This window comes from Myotis lucifugus, unplaced genomic scaffold, assembly GCF_000147115.1.
Source record: "Myotis lucifugus unplaced genomic scaffold, Myoluc2.0 scaffold_2, whole genome shotgun sequence".
NCBI lineage: Eukaryota > Metazoa > Chordata > Mammalia > Chiroptera > Vespertilionidae > Myotis > Myotis lucifugus.
The window spans coordinates 16,802,529-16,827,618 of NW_005871050.1; the positions used below are offsets into that span (position 1 = coordinate 16,802,529).

Genomic DNA, 25,090 nt, shown 5'->3' on the forward strand with positions numbered 1-25,090 from the left:
AGAGTAAAAAACTAGGGAATCACCATACTGATACATATTCCCTTGGAGGGAGGGAAAAATTGAGATTTTAGAAAGGAATCTGGCTTGAATCCATTGCCTCAAGTTGTTTTGCCTTGAACAGCTTTGCAGGTTGTATGAACCTGTCAATCTTTCATTCAAGATGAAATAATGGGTGGGGTGGGAGAGGAAGGGGGAAGATTGCAGCTACAATTTCTTCTCAGCCCTAACATTAGGTGGTAAGGGACAGATATTTCAGTGTCTCAAGTAAAGCCTAGAAACCTGGGCAGTGGTCAGGACTGGGGATGAGGAGAATCAGCCAGCTGGTCTCAGGCTGACTCTAGATTGTTCCAGGCCTGGAAAAAATACATGATCTACTCAGACTCTGGCAAGCTGAACAAAGTAAGGGTGCGACCTCTCCAAACAGTACTTGAACTCTTGAGAAATTTTGGTGTAAGTGGGTTTTTAAAAAAAGTATACCAACTCCTCCTAGAGTTGAGACCATTCTCCAGCCCTGTTTGTTAGCTTATGTTTGCTCTTCTGGAGAGCCTAAAACTGACCTCTTGCCTCTTGCCATCCCTCCAGTCTCCTCCAGCCTTCAGGTCTCAGCCATGCTCCACCATTGGAGTAAGGCAATGATCCCCATGAGATGTGACCATATTCTTTGAAAATAGGTATCATTTAAAAAAAATAAAAATGCCAAGTTCATCTTACATACTCCTGAAGTTATAGTCACTCATTCAATATTTATTGAGTACCTACTACTTGCCAAGCTCTGTTCTGAGCTCTGGAGGATACAGCAATGAACAAAACAGGCCAACTCTTTTAGAGCAGAAAAATCATTAGGGTCCAGGGAAAGAGAAGGGGCAAATGACTCCTAACATGCCAATTCATTTGGTATTTCTTAAATCCAAATCTGCTCCCTTTTCAAAGACCACCAGTTAGACAACACAAAGTAAAATGGAATCCTCAGTCTCTCTGCAACTTTACATATTGCTCCACCCTCTTTTTTTTAATTCTTTATTAGTTAAGGTATTACAAATGTGTCCTTATCCCCCCCCCATTAACCCCCGCTCCACCCTCTTATTCATGCCTTTGTTCTTTTCTCTCCCACCTACCCTGTTCTTGAGGGGGTGGGCCACAGTTAAGATGAAATTGAAGTTGGACTTAGATTAAGACTCCAGATCCAGCCCTGGCCGGGTGGTTCAGTTGGTTGAAGCATCATCCCATACACCAAATGGTTGCGAGTTCAATTCCCAGTCAGGGCACATACCTGAGTTGTGGGTTTGATCCCTGGTCAGGGTGCATACGGGAGGCAACTGATCAATGTTTCTCTCAATGTTTCTCTCTCTCCCTTTCTCTCTAAAAATCAATAAAACATATCCATGGTTGAGGATTAAAAAAAACACACACAAGACTACAGATCCAAGAAAGCCATTTAACCTCTCTGACCTTAGTTTTTGTTGGTTTGTTTATGAGATGGGCTCTGTGATATATTCTTGTAGCAAAGACTTCCCCATGTATTAGTGACTTAACATCAAATATTCTTAAGGCCCAAACTACCTTTTTGAAGACTAGTTGGGATGCTATTGCCGTAGCTCAGAGAGAGGTATTGAAGGCTTGAGTTATAAACATGGAAAAGGGGTTCAACGAGAGAGGTAGAAGGAGTCCAAGATATCTCTGCATGAGCTTCACAGCTTAAGTGACCAAGAGAAAGTGAGACCAGCCCAGTTTCATGCCCCTCATTAACTTTATGGTTTTAGCTCTTTGTTGTTCCAAACAGAAACTTGGTCTACATTTCATTTTTAAATAACAACTGACTTTGGGGAATTACAACCTCACTGCCCAAACTGATGTTGTTTTATTTTCATTACACAGCATTCTGGTATCTTTCCACCCTCGCCTCCCTCTGGACTTTCTGATGAGCCCCAGTCTGCCTCTCCTTCACCCAGCTACATGTGGTCCTCCAGTGCACCACCCCGTTACTCTCCACCCTACTACCCGCCTTTTGAAAAGCCACCACCTTACAGCCCCTAAAGAGGAATGTCCGCTGGCTATTGGGATTATTGTGGCTTTTGTATTTCTGCTTTAGTGGAAGTGTATAGGGGACACAATTTCAAGTGTGATTCTTATGCATAGTTTCAAGTTTTACAACAGCTGCCAGGCTAGGGAAAGATAGGAATAAAGTGTATTTGTTATCAGTGCTGAGCAGGGGTGGCTAGGCTGAACCCAGGACTTCCATGAAGAACAGTACACATGCTCTAAGCAAGGCTGGGGAGCCAGCCCAGCAAGAAGCTTGTCATGTTTGGACCTGTATTACCCTATGGCTCTGCCTCTGTATTCAGCTAAAGTGTGGTTGTCATCTGTTTCATTTTGTGTAAATGGAGTGTTGTCCTCAAGCCCTTGGCAGATTGCCACCCTAGTACCTCGGCTGACGTACCTGGCTTATAGGCCCTATCTTTCCCTACTATTAAAGTCAGTTCCTAAGGAAAATTTCCCAGATGATGGGGCTACACAGTAGTTCCAATGCAGAGAGTTCTGACTAGGACTTAGTTTACTTGTGTCTGGATGTTGTAAAAAGCTGCCCATAACTTTTCCTTCTCTATGAGTATTATAAAAATGGCTGTCGTGATCATTCAGCTCAGCTTTTGTTGTTGGTACCTCCCAAAGGGAAAAGTGCAATATCCATTCAAGTAGTGGGAAACAGGGTTGATTGTTCTGGAAGCACTGAAATACAGAGCAACATGTGAGTTGTTTTAAGGAGATCTGTTATACATCTGATAACTTAGGAGACAGTGGTTCTACTACATGTTGCAGTATCACAAAAAACTTTTGCTACAGATATAAATCTTATGGTTAAATTCAGAATTAAAATGCTAGATTAGAATCTTGGTTCATGACATGAATTGTTACTAATCTTTGTGACTATTTAATCTTCAAATATTGTGCTTCAACCCTAGCAAACCGCACGTATCCTGCACTCTACCCCAAAAGATCATCTGTGTTTTAATGCCACCGCTCTTATTGGTCCCGTTTCTGTTGAGACCAATTATGACAGTGTTCAAGATTATGAAAGTGTTACAATGCTGCTTTAAATCTGCAAAACCTCAAATGTAGCCAACTTGACAAATTATTGTGTTATTGTTGATTAAAAATCCATCTGGCACATTGCGGTAGGTATTTATGCAGTTCTTTTAATTAGGCATAGCTTTAAACCATCAACCTGATGGATTTAACACTTTAGCACTCATGCCTTCACTTCAAAATGAACACTTTCATTGCAATCTCATGTTAACCTGAGGATTGATTTTAAAAAAAAGATCGATAACCCTAGACTTGTATCATGTAAGAATACAGGGGCTATAGGAGGGTACCTAATTAGACAGTTCTGCAAACAGAACATACTGGAAAATTTTCCAGCCAATTTAGCTACCTCCTGACTTGATGGATTAGAGTTAGCAGGCAAATGCTGGTGCTCCCATCTACCTTGCAGACACCCAGCCATCAAGAATTATCAAGGCACAACAAGTGCACTCACTGTTCACAGTAAATGTTTGCAAGACATTCAGTTTAATTTTCAGCACCATGAACGATGTCTCATCCAGATTTCAAATCTGAAAAACTATAATCTTTTTGTGTTATATAAAATTACTATTATTTTCTATAGTTCTGAGCACATTAAAATTCTATTGGATTTCAAAAGGGACTAATAACCAATTGACTTACAAGTATCAACTTGTAATATTCAATTAAATATTTTGCTGTTTACACTTTACCTTTTGCTTTAGTGAATCTCTATCTAATTTTTTAAAGGCATCATTACACAGTATATCCTACATTTATCACATTTCTTAAAGTGTTAAAATTCTGACTCATTTCTATGTATTTTTCTTACTTTACAAAATAACTTGAAACAGTACAGATTTTGTAACACTTAATTTGAGCAGCTTCTTTTTTATTACATCAAATTACATGAAGTGTATGTTACCTTAGAAAAATTAATATTTGCTGCTTTACTATTTTGCAAAACATTTGCTGTAATGAAGGAATTTGTATTTCCAATATGTACCTTGACTGCATTTTGTAATCTTTACTGCTTTATTCCTAATTCTGCTTTAAAGTATTGAACTGGGCATGAAATATTAAAATATTAATCCAGAACCTATAAACTGGATGTTGCTTAAAATCTTTATCACTGCCATGTTGGAAATCCAGACTGCTTTTGTGATGTTTCAAATAAAATTATCCTCCTCCTTATCCACTTACATACGTCTTCATGGAAACTACAAAGGTTGTCACAAATGTTCTAAAGCAGTGACTTTCAACCCGTGTGCCACAAGAATTTGTAAAACACGCAGTACCTATTTAGTCAGGGACACGGACCTCTTTTCCCTTAGATTGTCAAATAAAAAAACTGACAACAGCTAACACACTACCTGTCCAGTGTGAATGAACCAAAATTATGCCTATTTTTTTTGTTATATTGGCAAAAAAATATGTTTTTTGGTGTGGCACAGAATTTTAGTAATTAGTTTATGTGTGGCATGAGATGAAAAAGGCTGAAAATTGTTGCTCTAAAGTGACAGACAGCAGCCGACTCACTTTTGACTATCAGGGTTCAGGATACATTGGGCATGCAAATAACCAACGTATAAAACCTAATGAAGAATTCTGCCTTGCTATCATCAGATAAGTAGCTCCAATCTCCTGCTACAAAAAATTGAAAAAACAACAGAATATAAAGGTCTATATAACTTCTGACAGATAGTCTTGTAAAAAAATGCACTCAAAAATCACAAAACATTTTATTTTTGCCATATGAATCTCTACGAACTAATATCAGGTAACAGTTGAAATGTAGAACTTAAAAGTCATGATAGGGAAGATTGTACAAGTATGAATATTACAGCATTAGGTGAAAATGAACAAGGTTTCATATGATTGACAGAGGTAAGGAAGCCAGTGCTATTGAATAGCAATTAATTTTTTAGAATATGCATGCCTTGACCATACAAAATACCTTGGGTCATTTTTACCATTTGTTTTATCTTTTTTGGTACAATAGGAAACAATGCAGCATTAATTCCTCATAGTAGTTGCATGTGGGGAATAATTACCACCAAAATGATAATGATCATTTAAACATCTTCACTTAGTTTGAGCAGTTCACTTTCTGTCATCTTAACAAATTGCTATTTCAAATAGTTCCTATCTAGAATATTTATGGGTAATTTATCACAGAACCAAATTTGATGCAAACTTGAAAGAAAAAGTGAAGTTCAATAGCCAGAAAACTAAGGATAAAATAAGAAAACCCACGATAAGTTTTATACAATGTCTTGCTGCAGATTTCCAACCTAATAAATACTGGGAGTAAAGGGTGTTAACCCTTTACTAGAATATTCCACATGGAATTCCAAACTTCAAATAAACGTCTAGAAAAACTGAAGACCCTGATATACATGCAAGTAAGAGTCTTCTGGCAAAAATACCATTTAATTTTCTGGTTTTCCTCCTCCCCCCAAACTCCGGAAGATACCTTGGTAGGCACAGTCTAAATCTCAAGACTCAGAATTTACATAAAGCACAGCAGAAGCAAAAAAGAATATCCATATTACTCAGAATGGATAGTGTTCCATTATAGAATTCCTGGTTTGACATAATAGCCCGTAGGAAATACCAAGTTTTATGATGACAAACTAATTTACCTAGCACTTAAGTCTAAAAAGTCTGGAAGCCCTGCTGGCATCAGTATCACTCACACTTGTAGAGTAATTATGTCTAACTGGTGAAATAGCATTAATGAAACTCAAATTTCCACTGAAAATATTTCAGAATGCACCTATAGCCAAAGAGTAATGCTATCAACATCTATACAGAAAGGAAACAGATATTGTGAATCCAGAGATTGCCGAGTCTTGAGTTATAAGGTAATTTAAAATTTTCCAAGGATTAGTTTACAAAATGGTTTTTGACAGTATAGACTCACAGAACAGAAAACAGATGTACATCATTCTAAGCCTCAGTAAGCAACAGGTTACTTTTTCTTTCTCCTTGTATTATTGCAAATACTGATGCCTGATACCCTCAGCTACCAACTTTAGAAACACTGAAACCATTATCTTCAAATCTAGTTTACCATCGGAAGAATGATGTATACATGAGAAATTACGATTAAAGCTTTAAGTTTGAAGTCAAGAAATAGACTATTTTTAAAAATACATTGTTAAGGAGAAAGAAAATATCTATGTTGAATTAAGAAATACTTAAGCAAAGTTACACATGACTAATAACTATGCACAACAATCTTTTTCAGTATCTATTAAAATTTTTTCTTTGCAAAGTCACTTACAGAAGTTCAACAAGTTAATCTTGTTATAAATGCTAGGCTATATTTTCCAACCTGCTTCCTTTTAGTTCTAGCACTTCAATAAGTTTTGACTTTATTTTCTAAATGTTTAAATATGTGTCATTTAAAAAGGAAGAAAGGTGGTATTTACTGGTCTCAAGATAAATGGGGATCAACAGGCCTATATTACATTCCATATATAGTGTCTGATTGCTATAACATTGCAGCAATTTGCAGATGGAATGGAGCTTATTTTCGAAAGGGTAAAAACCTAAAAGGTCCTGCTGATAAGAGAGTACTAGATCACTGATTCAGCTATTTCAAATGAAAACTTCCTATTAGAGATTCTAAGTAATATGAACATTGAAAAATATATGCCAGTAGCCTCCTACCCAAAATATGTAGGAGTCTCATTTCTGGAACCTATCATGTATAAAGATTTATACAGCATTAAAGATTTATTTTGGTGGCTTACAGATTCAAAATTTGAAAATTTTCATGGGACTATTTTTAACCATAATGAACAAAAAGGCAATATCCAATCACTCCCACTCTGCCTCTAACATGTAAGAGCAAAAATTCAAAAAATAATGCAACAGAACTTTTCATCTCCTCCTGTCTGCATTACTGAGATTAGTATTTTTTACCACAGAGACCACATAGCAAAGATATATATACACTAGTCCCAGCCACCAAAGTCTTTTCCACACTATGGCAATAAAAGCAAGATTTAAATCTAATGAACTAAACTAATTCTTCTGATGAGACTTGACTGCATGGCCATTTTCATGGAAGGAGGCAGGAGGTTGCTATCCATTTGGACTAGCAGAACACACAACCACGCGGAACCTTGTTTCAAAAATTTCCAGAACAACTTCAGAAGTTCTTGTTTACTTTTTATGCCATATACAAACACAACACACATTTATAGTCTCAATATTAAGAAAATTGAGGATTGAGCAGTAAAGTGCTAACATAGAAGGGGAAAGTTTAAGATATACTAGGATATGCTAATAACTCCAGTTATTTTCAAAAAACATTCAGACTGCTTTAAATTCTATTCTGGAAACTATCTCTCCAAGCTTTATTTGCCCCTTTTAAATGAGCTGACAGCTATCTATATAAACAGATACTTGGGGGTGGGACTTCTCAATCTCTACAAACTTTCAGAATAATTTGCTTCTAAAAATTATCAACAAATAATCCAACTAAACTACCTTCAGATGACGTGTCACATAAAATTTCTTAATTTGTTTTATAGGTCTTCTGAAAGCCCTACCCCTTAATCCAAACCAAAACTTTGATATTTCAAAGGAGTTCAGTAAGATTCTGGTATTATAAATTCAAACTCAGTACTGCCATCTGTTACATTCTGTTTAAAAATTGAATCATTTTCCTGCTGAATAAAAATATCTTCCCAGGTCATTGGCTTGTTCTGAGGAGTGGATGTGGTCCCTACTGGAGGTTCTTTCCCAGTATCAACCTTATACCCAATACCATCATCCTTCATTACAGGCACAGCGCCTGACCTATCAGAAAGGTACGCATATTGTCTGATCTGTAAAGACCTGCATGGATGTAAACGATAAAGCTTTGAGTCTCCAGAAGGATCTTGACTATGAACTGACTTTATGTGTGAAGACATAAATTGATAGTTGATGAAAGATTTGCCACAAGCCAAACATTGATATCTTCGCTCTCCTGTGTGATGAATTTCATGCTTTGTGCGATATTCTGCAAGAGGAAATACCTTCTCACAGTAACGGCAAGGATACTTCTTTTCCCAAGAATGAATGTTAAAATGTCTCCGCAAGCTTGTCAGACAGACATATGACCTTTTGCATACAATACAGATATAATAGACCCTTCCATCTACTATTAACTCATAGTGATCATCATGTTTTACTTTCATTCGTTTGTTGGCCGGCTCACTGCTAATTGTTTTTGGTATCTCATTCTCAAGTCTGGCCTCCCCTTCATCAGGGTCATCTTTGACAGGGATCACTATGTCATAAGTATCTTCACCAATATTTGCATAAACCTTGCAACCAGTTGACAAGCCTTCAATTTCAGTAGCTGTATCTAAAGTAATGATCTTCTGACCCTCCATTAGATGTTTTGATTCTAAACCTGGATCATTAGTGTGTCTAGTAATTATATCTGAAACTTTTAAAGAATTGGAAAGTGGCTCTTGCAGAAGTGTAGGGATCTGCATCTTCTGTACCAGTGATCCATCAAAAGTGGCATTTTTGGGAGTATCAGCCTGTGGGACCAAAGATGTATTACTGACAGCCGAATCTGGACTGGAGCTAATAGTGTCGTCATCATCATCTATAATTTCCTCCTCCTCGTCGTCATTGGCCTTGTTTCCTTTCAAAACAGTACTGTTTGGTGTCTGCTGATTCTGCACAAGTAAATTGATTGAAGGAGACATATGATTTGGAAGTGAAGGACTGACATTTGGTGGCGTAGTATGTGGTGCCTGATTTAACAAAATGATGTTAGGAGTCAGATGTGTCTGGGCGGAAGATACCAGCACTTTTTCACTTCCTTGTGTTTGGCTCAGAGTTGCCTGGTTCACAGGAGTAGGAAGTTTCTGAGGAGGTGTGTTATTTGTTAAAGGGGGGGAGTTATTGCTAGCACAAGGTGCAACATCTGAAATAGCAACAGAGCCTGAGTTAGGCTGGGCCTGTGCCACTGCACTGGTACTTGGCAAAGTCTCCTTTGCAGGCAGAATCTCAGAGCAGAAAATAACGTCGTCATCATCATCATCTGAATCAGTAACAATAATCTTTTTTGTCTCATAATCTTCAGCAGATAAGGAAAAAGACTCTGTTATAATAGGCATTATAGTTGCCCCATTATCTTGGGTTTCGTCTTTTGATTTTTGTACTTCAAGGTCTTTGTCACTAGAACCAGGAGGTAAGGTTTCTGAATTACCATCCTGAGCTGTACGTGAGATGCTTTTAACCTGTGACAATGGGACACCAAGCTCTGCTATAAACTTAACTCCTAACAACTGCCCTGATTTAATTAACTCATCCAGTAAATCTGATCTAACGCGAACAATTTTAGAACTATAGATATAATTGAGAATTTCTGCAAAGATCTCTGCTCTTATAAAGCTTAGTTCAACAACTTGCCCAGCAACTGAGAAGAGCTGATGGAAGTAAGTACTAGAAGCAGAAAGAATATTCCTGTGGGCCCGGAATTTTCGATCTTCCACAATAACGGTAACATCACAGAAGAGTCCATGGCCACGTTGCTCATTCAAGGAGTTCAGCAGACTGCCAGAGTACTGAATGTCTGTAGCAGAAATCAGTTTTCTACTCTCCATGCCTATTAGAGAAAGGGAGAAGGTAGGGGTGAAAGAATATCAGAAAAGAAAAGCAAAAGTATTTTACCATTCAGAATTTTAGCTACAGCATCATTAAATAATTTGATCAAGTTTTAACTGAAGTTTGGCATAACTTTTTGGCTTTTATATAAATTGTTCATATGGGTTGGGCTTTGGACCATGTGTCAAATCTCATGACTTCCCCCTGAGAAGAGACAAGCAAGTTTTAAACTGATCTACAGATGTGAACAGTAATCTCTTCCTTTGCATCTCAAATACATGCATCACCACTAAGCAATGTTTAAAGATTAGAATTAATTTTCTTAGTTCCAATTTTGTTTTCTCCTCAAGAAGAGTTAAGAATTAAGTTTTAGCTATCTTAAAACTTTTTTTAAAAAAATCTTCATCATGAACACAAAAGTTATTTCACCTGTAAATGAATGATTTAAATGTCAGAAAAGTTTGTGGCCCGCTGGCCACAAGTTTGATATGCTTGGTGTATACAAAACTGAGTATGAAATATATACTCTTCCTAAATTTTAACTTATCTTTAAGAACATATTTAAAAAAATACTCCCTGCAGCCAATCACTAAATCAGCATTTATAAGCACTGACAATTATTTCCTCTAAATATCCCATTATTCTTCTATTCTTATTTAAATTGTGATGCCTCATTAGGATAAACCAGTAAACACCTTTCTTATCCTTTCCTTTCTTCATTCCCTTCCTCCTTCCCCTCACCTCTCTTACAATCTCCAGAGGTGGAATATTAAAGAGTGCCAAATGAAGTCAACAGATGCTACCATAAAAAGTAAGATAAAGGCCGAAACCGGTTTGGCTCAATGGATAGAGTGTCGGCCTGCAGACTGAAAGGTCCCAGGTTCGATTCCGGTCAAGGGCATGTACCTGGGTTGCGGGCACATCCCCAATAGATGTGCAGGAGGCAGCTGATCGATGTTTCTCTCTCATCGATGTTTCTAACTCTCTATCTCTCTCCCTTCCTCTCTGTAAAAAATCAATAAAATATATTTTTTTTAAAAAAGTAAGATAAAGGAAAAGAAAAGTTTACCATTTTTTAATGCCTATTTGCACAAAAACATTTTGTTAGTAAAGAACTATGTGCATTGGTATGAGAACATTCTCGCATCAAATGAGTTAGTGAAAATGAAAATAAGCTTATTGGAACAGTGCAGATATTGCTCTAGAAAAAATGGGGGGATGTCAGTAAATAACATTTTTGCATTTCTTAATAGATATTCCCAGTCACAATGATCCTGAGTTGTTAAAATACATAGGGTGTCCCCCCAAAATGTATATACACACTTTGAATAATTATAAAGGCAATGTTTATTAAAATACATTTCATTTCCAAAATTGCGCTATCAGCTGTTAAATTATATATACATATTTCAGGGACACCCTATCCTATCCTATATAATAAAACTATATATATATAAGCCAAGCGACCAGAATGACTGGAATGACCAGTCGTTATGTTGTGCACTGTGGCCGGCCAACCAGCCCGATCGGGGGCGGGGCAGGCCAGCCAACCTCCCACGGCCCCTCCCCCCAGCCAACCCCACCCCTGATTGCCCCCTCCATGAATGGGGGCAGGGCTGGCCGGCCAACCTCACGTGGCCCCTCCCCCTGACCAGCCCCGATCAGGGCAGGCCGGCTGGAACCCACCTATGCACGAATTTGTGCACTAAGCCTCTAGTCCTATATAATAAAAGGCTAATATGCAAATCGACCAAATAGTGGAACAACCGGTTGCTATGATGCGCACTGACCACCAGGGGGCAGATGCTCAATGCTCTCCCACAGGGGGAGCGCCACTCAGCCAGAAGCCAGCTCAAGGCTGGTGAGCAAAGTGGTGGTGGCAGGAGCCTCTCCCGCCTCCGTGCCAATCGGACATCCCCCAAGGGCTCCCGGACTGTGAGAAGATGCAGGCAGAGCTGAGGGCCCCCCATCCAGTGCACGAATCTCGTGCATCGGGCCTCTAGTATCTATAATTATAAAAGCGTAATATGCTAATTAGATCGGACATCCTTCCTGACGACCTTTTGGATGAAGCCGGGGCTATGAGGGAAGCCTGGGTCCCGGGTGCCAGAGGGCAGCCGGGGGAAGCAAGGCCTACTCTTGCACGAATTTTGTGCATCAGGCCTCTAGTATAAATATATATAAATTAGCTGATAAGTATTTTTGGTAAAGAAATACTTTTATTGCTAATATTTCCCTTTAGAATTACCAAAATAGTACCATTGTTGCAGTGCTTAAGTTATATATAGGGTGTCCCAAAAGATGTATACACACACTTTGAATAATTATAAAGGCAGTGTTTATTAAAATGCATTTCATTTTCAAAATTGAGCTAGCAGCTGTTAAAATGTGTATACATTTTTTGGGACACCCTGGACACATGGAAGGCAGAGGCATTTCAAATATCTTCTCAATATTTCAAAATTATAGCTTATAAAAAGTGAAGAGTCTAGAGATCAAGGACTTAAATCATCATCAGTAACAAGGCATTGCTTGCTAACAGTACCAAGGAATTCCAGGTTAGGCATTCATCAGAAAGGGTGACCTTTGGACAGCGAGCCAGCAACCAGGGCATCAGAAATATGGGGATTTCGAAAGAAGTCACTTTTCAGTGGATAGATGGGTTTTCTGAATAGGATCCCACAATTTTTGTCATTTGCAAATGTTCTTTTTTTCCAATGGAGGAATTCGTGAAGTGGACATGTTCCCATGACACTGGGACTTGGTTTCATTTTGTTTAGGTTTCCCCTCCTCCCCGTTAGGGTGGGCCCAGGAACAGCACACATCGGTCTGATTTGTGACCTGACTGTGGAAAAGCCATTCCGCACCACTGGGAGAGAAATCCTTGACTGGGGGGGGGGGGGGGTGCGGGGGAGGGGCAAGTGATGGTGGAAAAGCGAGAAACGACATCCGCTGCAAGGGAGTGAAACAAACCGACACGCGGCTCCCAACAGCAGCTGAACCCCATCTTCCTTCCTCCACCCCACCCCCCCCTTCTCCATTTGCACCCGGCCGGCTGCAACCAAGATTTTTAACCCCCTTTCACGCAAAAGGGCAGCGTCTCGCAAACACAGGCAGAGGTAGGAGCAGCACAGTGAAAGCGGGGGTAATAAGGCTAGCTGGGGAAAGTAGAAGGTGGCGAAGAGGAAGGTGGGGGTGCTGGGAGGGGATAAGGCCGAGCAGGCGGCATTGTTATGCCCCGGGAGGAGGACAGAAGGGGAGGATGGGCCCGGCAGAAAGGCTCTAAAACAAAGTAGGGACAAGGAGCAGAAAAAGAGGCACAAAAAGGCAGGTTATGGTGCAAGGAAAACGCCAAGTGGGCCTCCGCGGAAGGCTTCCCACGCTCCGGGCCTACCCGGGGCACCCGCAGCCCCCGGCCCCTGACGGCGAAGGGGACCGCGCCGCGGCCTTCCCGGGTCGCCCCCTCCTTCACTCCCGGGCCCACACAAAGAAAGGGCCGGAGGAACGAAGCCTCCAACTCGGCCGCTTCCTGGTTCAAGTGAGGAGGAAGCAGACGCAGGCGCGGCCGGGGACGGAGGAAGCAGCGCGGCCCTCGCCGCTCCCGAGCCGGGCCGGCTCTTTACCTGCTTTTCCGCGTCGCCGCTTCTCCTCCTCAGGCCGCGCCGAACGGTGGGAGTCCTCCAACAACAAGAGGCCGGACTCCACGGCGATTCGGCTCCTTCTTTAAACGTCGCTCCAGTCTAGGGCGACGTCGACGCGGCTGCCGCCTCCTGCCGCCACCGCTGCAACCGCTGCCCCACGTCCGCCGACAGAGGGCACAGCGCGTGGGCGAAGCGCTCGAGTCGAAGGCGCCTTCCACCTCCGAGCGCACTCGGGTCTTTCCGGAACGGCCCCGGCTGCAGGCGGGCCGCTCTGGCGCCTCTCTCTCAGTCTTCGGCTCCTTCCGTAAGGGGGAAGAGGAAGCCTGGGAAGCTCTTGGAATGTTCGGCCCTTTCCGGAGGGCGAAAGGGTGGGAAAAAGGAAAGGGAAAGATAGGGTAATGTAGTCATGAGGAGCCTTAGGGATGCAAGGGAAGCTAGACGCTTTCATCTAAATTCAGTTTAAGCATCTAGGGCGTAAAAACTTTGAGAGGCTATCCGGGTTTCATTTCTTCAGCAAGTTTGGAACTGCTCTATTAGCCTGTTTCTTAGATGATAAACCACCTTGAAATATAATCTGAATAAATAAAATCAAATAGATTTCATCAACTTATGATAATTCAAGTTGTAGGATAATAACTACATTACAGTAACTATTTTTAAGAAATAAATCTAGTGTCTGGTCGAGTACTAGCTTCTTAATTGACTACTAAATGATGCAGTACTTGTAATTCCTTCATTTCAACTGTTGTTTACTGACCACCTTGTTTGATCTGTACCAAATCTTATGCTAGGTTCTGTAGAATACAAACATGAATAAGCCAAGTCTCTACCTTTTCAAAGAGCTCAGTAGATAGATACCTGAACACGGACCAAAGTGTTTGTACAAGGTATAGAATACAGAGAAGGGAATCGTATATTGAATGCTAACATTTGAGCTGTACCTTGAATGATGAATAATATTAACACTTGCATTATTTATTATTTTTATTTACATAGCATTTCCTACTCAGAGGGCTTTAGTGTCAGTTGCATAGTAGGTGTTCAGTAATTGTTTAATGAATGAATGAGTTGTGGTAATTTTTTTTAAATCCTCACCCGAGGATATTTTTCCATTGGTTTTTAAAGAGAGTGGGAGGGGGAGAGACAGAGAGAGAAACATTGATGTGAGAGCGATACATCAATTGGTTGGTTGCCTCCTGCACACACCTCGACCAGGGCCCTGGGCCAGGGAGGAGCCTGCAACCAAGATACATGCCCTTGACTGGAGTCGAACCCAGGGGGGACCCTTCAGTCAGCAGGTGATGCTCTTGCCACTGAGCCAAACTGGCTATGGATAGTTGTGGTAATTTTTTTAAAATCCTCTCATAATACACTTCCAACTGAGTACCATGATGAATGAAGCAACAGGACTGGTGGTGTTTGGAGAGCAAAATATTTCCCTTTAGGTTGGTTAATGATCATATTCAACTAAGGAACCAAAATAGTAGTTTTTTTTCTTTGACAATGAAAGGACTCATGGGTATAATTTTCTTTTAAAAAAATATGTATAGGATAGTATTGCATCTGTTTCCAAAAACTTGAATTTGCACCTATTTACCTTTCAGTCGGAATCTCTGTGCTTCTTTCCTACAAACCTTACTGAAAATATTCATCAGGATAAAACAGATCTAACTATATCTAATTTTCTTCAACATGAAATCAGACAAGGATATCACCATCTATCCATCCCCAATCTATTCTATATTCTCTTCAATAAAGTAAAGCCACATAGTAAAGCATTAAAATAGTGTGATACAGTTGTATTTTCACATGGAAATAAGAAAGTCACATGAAATTACTCTATTACTTCTCCAAGATGTTATATTGTGGGAAAACAAACTATGTGGGACTTATTACATCACTAGAGGCCTGGTGCACGGATTCATGCACCGGTAGGGTCTCTCAGCCTTGCCTGTGGGGATTGGGTTGAAACCAGCAGTCTGACATCCCCCGAGGGGTCCTGGATTGTGAGAGGGCACAGGCCAGGCTGAGGGACCCCACTGGTGCACAAATCTGTGCACCGGGCCTCTAGTATGCATGTAAGATCTTTGGTTAATTTCTTCCTGCTCTCCTCTCTCACCCCTTCCCTCTGAGATTCATCAGTCTGTTCCATGTTTCCATGCCTGTGCATTGAGCGTCTGCCCCTGGTGGTCAATGTGCATTATAGCTAGCGGTCAAATGGTCAAACGGTCGGACACTTGGCATATTAGCCTTTTATATATATAGACTGGTTTTGTTAAACTAGGATTTAAAATTATGAAAGTTTCATTGTTTAATATAAATACATTTCATGGGAAGTAGGAGTGTGTTGTTATAAAAGAAACTAAAACAGATGGTAGTATTTGCCTGGCAATTGAGTACTTAACAAAATTAGTTAGCAGATTAATGACCATTTTTGAGTCATTCTCCCTCAAAATTTAGTAGCAAAAAAATATTAGAAAATAGGACAAAGTACATCTTTTTTTACAGTACATCTTTTTTAAGAACTTTAAATTTTATTTTTTCAATTACAGTTTACACTCAATATTATTTTGTATTGGTTTCAGGTGTACAGCATAGTGATTAGACAATTATATACCTTACGAAGTGTTTCCCCCAATATTTTAGTACCAACCTGGCATACATAGTTATGGCAATATTACTGACTATATTCCCTATGCTATAAGTTATATTTTCATGACTAATTTGTAACTGCCAATTTGTACTTCTTTTTAAAAATATATATTTTATTGATTTTTTTTTTACAGAGAGGAAGGGAGAAGGAGAGGGATAGAGAGTTAGAAACATCGATTCAGCTGCTTCCTGCACACTCCCTACTGGGGATGTGCCCACAACCAAGGTACATGCCCTTGACTGGAATCGAACCTGGGACCCTTCAGTCCACAGGCCGACGCTCTATCCACTGAGCCAAACCGGTCAGGGCCAATTTGTACTTCTTAATCCCTTCACCTCTTTCACCCAGTCCTCCAACCCACCTCCACTCTGGCAACCATCAGTCTGTCCTTGTCAATAAGTCTGTTTCTATTTTGTGTGTTCATTTATTTTGTTCTTTAGATACCACATATGAATCAAATCATATGGTATTAGAACAAATTACATCTTGAAAGTTTAGGATCTATCTACCTTTAAGTAGCTAAGTTGACTAAAACTAAAAGGACTTAACTTTGAAATACAGATCACAATGGCAGTAACTGCCACACTTGATATCAAATGGGTTTTGGTTACCACTCAGTCAATTGGAAGACACACTCAATACAACTTCTTTTGCACCAGTATGATCAGCACTACAGCTGCCCCCAGGATTTTGGTTTCTTTCACGAAAAGACCTTAAAAATGTGGAACCTTAAATGAAGTATGATGAAAATCTGTTAATTCAAAGCACAGGAAGCTTCTCTTCCCTTCTGTCCATGTCACTCACCCCTATCTCAGCAAAAACTAAACTAAAATTAAAAATTATTTGTAATTAAAGGGGATCCAATGGTTAGGAAATGAATTTTTGTAGGTAAGCAGAGCAGACCACTTAGGGAAGATAGGATTTACTAGATGGCCACAAACTGCTGTTTATGTCTCAGTTTCCCTGTTCTGTTTGTCCTGGAATTTTCCTAGCTTCTTACTATTCTGTAACAGTTTCATATTTCAAATAGGGAGAAAATGAGGGACTATAATACCCATGAGTTCTTTATAAAAATTATTTGACAATATGAAATCAAATAAGAAATGAATCAAAAGAAAGAATTAAGAATGGACATTTTGCAGTGAGCCAATCTATTTAAATGGAGGACTGAGACCAAACAGCAAGGTTGATTATGAATATGTGACAGAATGAAATTACTATTAACACTGACACAAAAATCCATTCATTTGTTCATTAAATACATATAATTTAGTACCTTCTTTGTGCCTGGCAATGTTGTAGGCACTGTGGATACAGTCATCATCAAAATGAAGTCTCAGTCCATGAAACTCAGATTCTGAAGGGAGGCAGCCAATCATTGATTCTCTCACATCATTGATGTTTCTGTGTGTGTCTCTCTCCTCTTCTTTCCTATCTGAAATCAATACAAATATATTTTTTAAAAGGGGAGAGACATACACTAAACATATGTGTATATATTACCTAAATGTATAACATCAGACAGGAATGAGTGTTTTGAAGAAAATTAAACAGTGTAAAGGGACAGGGAATGATGAGGGTGCCATTGCAGATAGTGTGGTCAGGGACTGCCTCTCTGAAAAGATGATGCATGAGCAGAGAATGGAATAAACTAAGGGAAAGAGCCATGCAAATACCATTTGTATTATTATTTATGGGACATACTTGTACTAAAACATTATTTGTTGTGTATCTGAAATTCAAATGTAAGTGGACCTACTGCATTATTTCCTTTAGCTAAATCTGACACTAAAACACACTGTCAGCTGCTTAGGAAATAGTTTGAATACTTTGTGCATTTTCTTCTTATCCCATTTAGATTTTTCTGTTAATTCTAGATAGACTTAAAAATATGTACAGTTGACCCTTGAACAATGTGGGGGTGGTGGTTAGGGGCATCGACCTTCCAGGCAGTTGAAAATCTGCCTATAACTACCTAATTATATTTTAGCCATTCCTATGTATAGGGTGGGGCAAAAGTAGGTTTACAGCTGTGAGTATGTGAAAGTTTATTCTTATATTATCATTTATTAATTATTGTGTTATTTTCTATACAAACTGTAAACCTACTTTTGTCCCACCCTTATTCTTTCTATATGTATATATGTACACACATTTTATTTACACTTATTATATTATTTATACATCTATTATTTATACATATATATATATATATATATATATATATATATATATACGCATATATGAAATGAAACCCAGTTAGTACCCGATAGTATAGAATATTTACGCGAGAAAGCACTTGAAACACAAGCAGAATTGACTCTATTGTTGATAGGACCACTCTGAAATATATCATGTGGCCTGTCATTCTTCCCTTTAGTTACTTCCAGTACAAGGCTGAGAAAGACATGGTCTCTGGTCCCATCTGGACCTGTCAGGGGACCCATGGGGAACCACAAGGATGCCCGGAACCAATTGTAACGGAGGCTTGTTCACACGATTACCCATACTCCTTTCACGTCCGCCGCAGGCCACGTAAGCCTGGGGAAGGGTTTTGCGGATGTACCCGGAAGATTTCCACGGCCTCCCAGCTTTGGGAGGTTGCGCAGTGGCGGGGTCTAGGAGTTAGGCGGGTTCCCAGGCTCTGTGAAGTGGTACCTATTTTGCAACAAGGGATGGCGCTGGTGCTTGGCGCTCGCGCCTGTGCGGGGCGGAAGGCAAGCCTCGGGCTCCAAGGGGAAGCCTTGCAGTTCTCCCCAGAGCCTGGAGCGCAGCAAGGCGGCGCATTCGGGGAGTTGGAGCGGGGGTGGGGGTGGGGGGCCCAGCTCTCGGTCAGGGGACCCGAGTAGTCTTGGCCATCAGCTGGGTGGCCTCCGCCAAGGTCCCGGAAACCCGCCCCACTGCTCCAGCTCAAGGTACGGTTCTCGAGAGCGGAGCTAGGCGCCGGGTCGCTTTTGCCTCCTTGGCTGCCTGTCGCGGGCAACAAGCCCTGGCTTAGGCTGCTGGACACGGGCAGGGAGGAGTGGGTGGGAACTGCGCGCTTTTGATCTGAGGAGCGCACCCCTGCTTTCTGTGTCTCCTTCATCTTTCACCCTGCGTTTGACCATTTGCATTTTGCTTCCTTCTACCTTCCTTGCGCCTATTTTCATTTTTTCTTCAGTCTACCCATGGTAGCCCCCTTTTTGGCCTTTTTCTCCCTTAATTCTCACTCATCCTAGGGCCCCTTCAGACAGTGCCCTGAGCTCCCTTCACACCCCCCCCCCTTCCACCTCTGGTCTTGTAGCGAATATGGCCAAGGCGCCCAGACCTCTGTATAGCATTGATGTGCTTTGTGTTAATTGAACAAGTTTCTATTTTTCCACCATACTGAGTGGGAAGGAGGAGTTATGTGAGTTATTCATCACAGAATTCGCTGTACTTATCTATAATAATAAAAGCATAATATGCTAATTAGACTGGACGTTCTTCCAGACGACCTTACAGACAAAGCCAGGGCTGCGAGGGAAGCCCAGGTCCTGGGTCCCTGCCTCCCTGCCAGCGGCCGGAGGGAAGCCGGTGTTGGCAGCCAGGGGAAGGAAGGCCTACTCTTGCACGAATTTCATGCATTGAGCCTCTAGTCACTTAATAAGAGCTCAACCATTGCTTGTCCAATATATATTGATCGGTTGGAGATGATAACAGGTTGTGTAAGTGAAAAATCTTTGTAGGGTGTTGGGAAGGATTGAAGTTAAGGGTTGAAATTGGAAAGTAGAAAAACCTTCCTCCAAGCCATGATTAGCTCAGTGTGGGGAAAGTGATGTGCTAAATTGCAGAGGAATCTCCCTTGAAAAGGGTCTTGTTAAGTGGTCTCTATCTTGACCTCGAGGAATGAGGGGAGGGTGAGATCAGTTTTCCTCTATTGAAACTGAGTATTGGAGTGGAAAATTAGTTTAAGAAGGAGAAGGAAAGAGTTACAATTATTTCTGTGTAAGTATTCATGTCTAATGTTGACTGAACGTGTCAGGTAGCATACTAAGTGCCTTGAATGTGTTTAAAAAAATGAGAAATTTAAAAACATTCCAGGCATTGAGGGGTAGGTTGAAATTACAACAGCTGGGACATGTCTTGATGATGTGTGTTTTCTTCCAGCAGTGAGATGTAATAAAGCACAGTGAGAAGGAGTTTAGTCGAAGGATTATGACTGCCTGAGTTTGAAGCCCTGCTTTGCCACTTAATACCTGTGCGGGGAGAGTTTAGCTAATCCAGTGGTTCTCAACCTTGGCTGCACATTAGAATCACCTGGGAATCTTTTTAAAATCCTGATTTCTGGGCCTCATCCTCCGGAAATTCTGTTTCTTTGTTATTGGGCGGGGCACAACATTAGTAACAAAGAACAGAATTTCCGGAGTTGAGGCCCAGAAATCAGGATTTTACAAAGATTCCCAGGGGATTCTAATGTGCAGCCAAGGTTGAGAACCACTGAGCTAAGTTATTCCATGATATTACTGCCTCAGCATCCATTTTGTTCAGCCAAGTGACTTGCAGGGACCTTAAATCGGCACTATCCCCCTCATGCAAGCACATGCCCTACGTAGCAGCACACACAGTCACAAGCAAATGTACGTTCCTGATATGACTTCCCCAGCAGCCCTTGTGATCAACAGTCTCCCCTGCCTCCTAGCATCTGTGTGCTATATGGCCCCTTAGATAAGACACCCTGGGGTTTAGCAAAACCTCACTCTTGTTTTAAATGGACTGATCTGGACCTAGCCCAGGAACCCCAAAGTACTCCACCCACAGACCTTAATAAAGGCATGTGCTGTCGTCTTTATCTGTAGTCTGTCTTGACCTCCCTATGTGGACCGTCCAGGCATGCTGTGTATGTCCTTCCAGACCTGTGAGTAATAAACTACTCTATTTCAATTACACTTGTGGTCTGTTGTTGAACTTTGGCTCACCATCCACTTAACAAATGCTAATTTAACAAAGTCAAAACATTGGGTAAGTTCCTTAAACTCATTTCTTATAAAAAGGGGATAAAAATAATACTAACATTTTTAGTGTTGTGATGACTTAATACCTGGAACATAATACACATTCCGTGTTAGCTATTATGATTTCATGCCTGGGAGTAGAAATGTAAAAACAGTCCTCTGAGTTATAGTGGAGACCTACCTCTCCAAGTTAAATGTTTCAAAAAGGTGCCCCCAGTCTGTCAATCAAAAACAAAACCGCTTCTTTTTCTTTAAATCCTCACCTGAAGATAAACTTATTGATTTATTTTTATTTTTTTAGAGAGGGAAAAGGAGAGAGAAAGAAACATCGATGTGACTGGGAATTGAACCCAAAATTTTTCAGTGTACAGGACGACACTCCAACCAACCGAGCCACACTGGCAGCCAGGGCGAAACAGCTTCTTATTTTAGAATCTTAACCAAAAGAGGTAAGAACAGCTTGGATGAAATTTGCATTTGTGCATGTAGAAGATAATTTATCTTAAGGGTACAGATGAAACCAGTTAGCAGCAGGGACCATTTTAATGGTCTCCTACTCACCCTGTTGGTGAGAGAGGAAGGGATGTCCTCTTGGAGTTATGGGGAGGCTGAACACAGGATACTTGACAATGGACAAATGAGATCCACAGACTGGCAGGGTACTCAGACTCACTACCCAGGCATATCTGGAACTGTATCTTTTGATAAAGAGGGTTGTTTGGCTAGGGGACCTATAGGCAAGAGCAAAGTGGGGCGGGGAATTTGTTGTTAGGCCATTGGATGCCCTACTGGTTTCCCCAGAATTCTAGGCAGCACATAGTAGTGGGCCTTAATTTGATGCTTTACACCTTAAGGACTGTGTGTCTTTACAGTCTGGCAGGCTCCATTGGCCCCTACACTCATATATTAGAAGAACTATTATTTGCATGTTTACTTATGTTTACTTTTAGATTGCCTACTTCTCTTTTTCTTTCTTTTCTTTTTCTGGCTGCTTTTTGTTTATTTTCCACTTGGTAAAAGGCAAGAGGTTGTGGTTACAGGGTGTCAGGAAAGCTCCCCTGTGGCTTGGATAGTAACGAGCAGGCCTCCCTCAACACCTTTTTGGTGTTTTGCTGTTTTGACAAAAAAAAGAACCCAATTGTTTCTATTTGCTGAAGCCTGCCTAGTCTATGGGGTGAGGTGGGGAGGGGGAGAGGGGATAAAGGAGGAGGGGTGAGGGCCCTCAAAAGAGCCTAGTGCCTCTAGAAATCTGGTGCCTGGTGGTGGCCACTAAGGATGGGAGCCCCTGTGTTGGCTTTGGCGACCTGGCCACCAGGATGCTTCCTTAGGGCCTCAAGCAATGCGAAATCACAGGTGGCAGGGACCAGAGCACTAGGACAAGGAGCGCATTTGCAGAGAAGACTGCAGGAGACAAGGGGAATAGAGACGTGGGGGAGGAGGTTGCCTGCTTCTTGAAGTGGGAGACATTGCATTCCAACCTCGCACAGTTGTATCTTTTTCCCTGAATAAAGAAGTAAAAATAAATTTATTCAAACAATGAAACCACATATATTTACTTGGTAAAGATTTACAAAACACAAATAGAGACATAGCTAAACTTTGGGAAATTGAGACCCTGTTAGTTGTTTGTTTTCAGTTTATGAGTAACTGCAAAAATTAAAACAAAAAAATGACAAACATAAAGGAATTAAAGGAAAAAACAGGAAGGAAACCCTGAATGGATTTCATAGAATTTAATTTTTGTTACATGGAACTTTTTATTCAGAGCTCCGTTTATTTTCTAGTGCTTCATTTTTTACTAATTCCTGGGTTTCTGAAAACTAAAGTTTTAACCAAACGGAAACAGACTTTTTTTTTATTTTATAAATGTGTGTAAACAAATGCATTATTTCCCAATGTAAAACTGTTTCTGTCACATGAGCATTATTTCCCAATGTAAAACTGTTTCTGTCACATGAGCAGTTGGGAGCTATGTCATGCCGGTGACAGAAAGGATGCACTTGATAGGCTCCCAGGCTGCATTTCTGGCCCAGCCTCTCAGGCTGTCTGTAGTCTGTACCATTTGATATCAGAACATCAAATCCTAAATATTGAGTTTACATTTATACCAAGTTTTATCAAAGTTTAAAATGAGAAGGGATACTTGGATTTAACTGGATCTATTGAATTTCACGCACGCGCGCACACACACACACGGATAAAACAGAATTCAGCCATTGAATTATTAACATGCCTATATATTCTGAGAGATTAAGTGAGAGAGGATTGAAGAATTGAGAGTTCCTGAGGTATGAGGATTTTCTCCAAAGAATCTTGTTACAGACTGAATGTGAACCCCTCACCCCCAAATTCATATGTTGAAGTCTAGCCCTCAAAGTGACTATTTGATCATAGGGTCTTTAAGGAGGTAATTAGGCTAAATGATGGCATAAGGATGGGCCGTGACTTGAAAGGACTTACTAGAAAAGGAAGAGACACCAGAGATATCTCTCCTCCCCACCCTCATGCCCAACAGGAGTGCACAGAGGAAAGACCACAGGAGGTCACAGGGAGAAGGCAAGAGTCTATAAGCCAGGAAGAGAGGTCTCACTAGAAACCAACCTTGATGGTATCTTAATCTTCAACTTCTAACCTCCAGAACTGTGAGCAAATAATTTCTGTTGTTTAACCACCCAGTCTGTGGTATTTTATTATGGCAGCCCTAGCTAACTAATACAATCCTGAATCAGAGTAATTTCTTTAAAAATATTTTTAAATTTTTATAACACTTGTTAACTCCAGAATCTATTGTTAAATTTTATATTAAGTAAAGAGCTTTAAGTATATCTCACATTTTTCTTCTTCCCTATGACTTATCCTCTTATATCCCTTAAGTTTTAAAAACATGAAACATACCTAAGAATTAAAACATGCTGCCAGTGGATTTTACCATGCTAATTGTTCTCTTTAAATTATAATCTAGAGTGCTAATTTCTTATTCATAAAAGAGTTCAGTGTTAAAGCAAATAATACATTTAGCCCTGGCCGGTTTGGCTTAGTGGATAGGGCATCGGCCCATGGACTGAAAGGCCCAGTCCCGGGTTCAGTTCCAGTCAAGGGCATGTACCTATGTCTGGGCGCTTGCGTGAGGCAACCAATCTCTCTACATCAATGTTTCTCTCTCTCTCTCTCTCTCTCTCTCTCTCTCCCTTCCACTCTCTCTAAAAATCAATGGAAAAATATGTGCAGGTGAGGATTAACAACAAAAATACATATATATTATTTTGAATTATTTTTTCTCAACTAACCCAATGGTAGACTGCATGCCATATTTTAGCATTACAAAGGTATTTTTTAATTATTTTTTAAAAAAAAATATATTTTATTGATTTTTTACAGAGAGGAAGGGAGAGAGATAGATAGAGAGTTAGAAACATCGATGAGAGAGAAACATCAATCAGCTGCCTCCTGCACATCTCCCACTGGGGATGTGTCCGCAACCCTGGTACATGCCCTTGACCGGAATCGAACCTGGGACCTTTCAGTCCGCAGGCCGACGCTCTATCCACTGAGCCAAACCGGTTTCGGCACAAAGGTATTTTAACAATGAATGTACTGGTATGGTTTTGTTTACTTAACTTTCCTATATCTAATATTATCTGAAGTCTTAATGCTTCTTTTTACTTATTTCTTTTCTCTTTGGTGCTATTCATAAGCTGCTATTTCTACTTTCGGTTGAGTTGAGAAAATGTACTTCACAGGTAAACTTTGTAATTTGTGACAGGGTGATAAAGCATTATTATCAGAAACTTGTTCTTACAGATATCCTTATAACAACCTGAAATAGAATTCGAGTTAGAAGAAACCCTAAAAATAATTTTTCAGTCTGGCCTGTGTGGCTCATTGGTTGAGCATCAACCTGTGAACCAGGAGGCCGTGCTTCAATTCCTAGGCAGGGCATATGCCCTGGTTTCGGGCTCTCGTCATTGATATTTCTCTTTTTCCCTTTCCCTTCCTCTTTGAAATCAATAAAAATATATTTTTAAAAAATAATTTTCCAAGTGATGCCTAAGTTATTTCAAATTCGATCCCCAGAGGAAAAGATTATAAGATATAAAAATACCACTTTTTAAACTGTTATAGAATTTTAACTTATTTTC

General features: G+C 40.4%; 2 protein-coding genes across 2 annotated transcripts in view; one reads left to right on the top strand and one right to left on the bottom strand.

The window, feature by feature from the left end:
* Positions 1-4,254, top strand: part of TMEM255A (transmembrane protein 255A) — a 51,558-nt gene extending 47,304 nt beyond the window's left edge. The window contains exon 10 of the mRNA XM_006082328.2: positions 1,876-4,254. Coding sequence (XP_006082390.1) covers positions 1,876-2,034 — 159 coding nt within the window. The 3' untranslated portion in view covers positions 2,035-4,254. The remainder of the gene's footprint in view (positions 1-1,875) is intronic.
* Positions 4,255-4,778: 524 nt separating this feature from the next.
* On the bottom strand, positions 4,779-13,493 carry ZBTB33 (zinc finger and BTB domain containing 33). Its single transcript, XM_006082159.3, has 2 exons — positions 13,308-13,493; positions 4,779-9,685 (listed from the first exon to the last, which is right to left on the bottom strand). Exon 2 carries the CDS (start codon positions 9,681-9,683, stop codon positions 7,665-7,667), a length of 2,019 nt encoding a protein of 672 aa, XP_006082221.1. The 5' UTR covers positions 9,684-9,685; positions 13,308-13,493; the 3' UTR covers positions 4,779-7,664.
* Between the last annotated feature and the right edge of the window lie 11,597 nt (positions 13,494-25,090).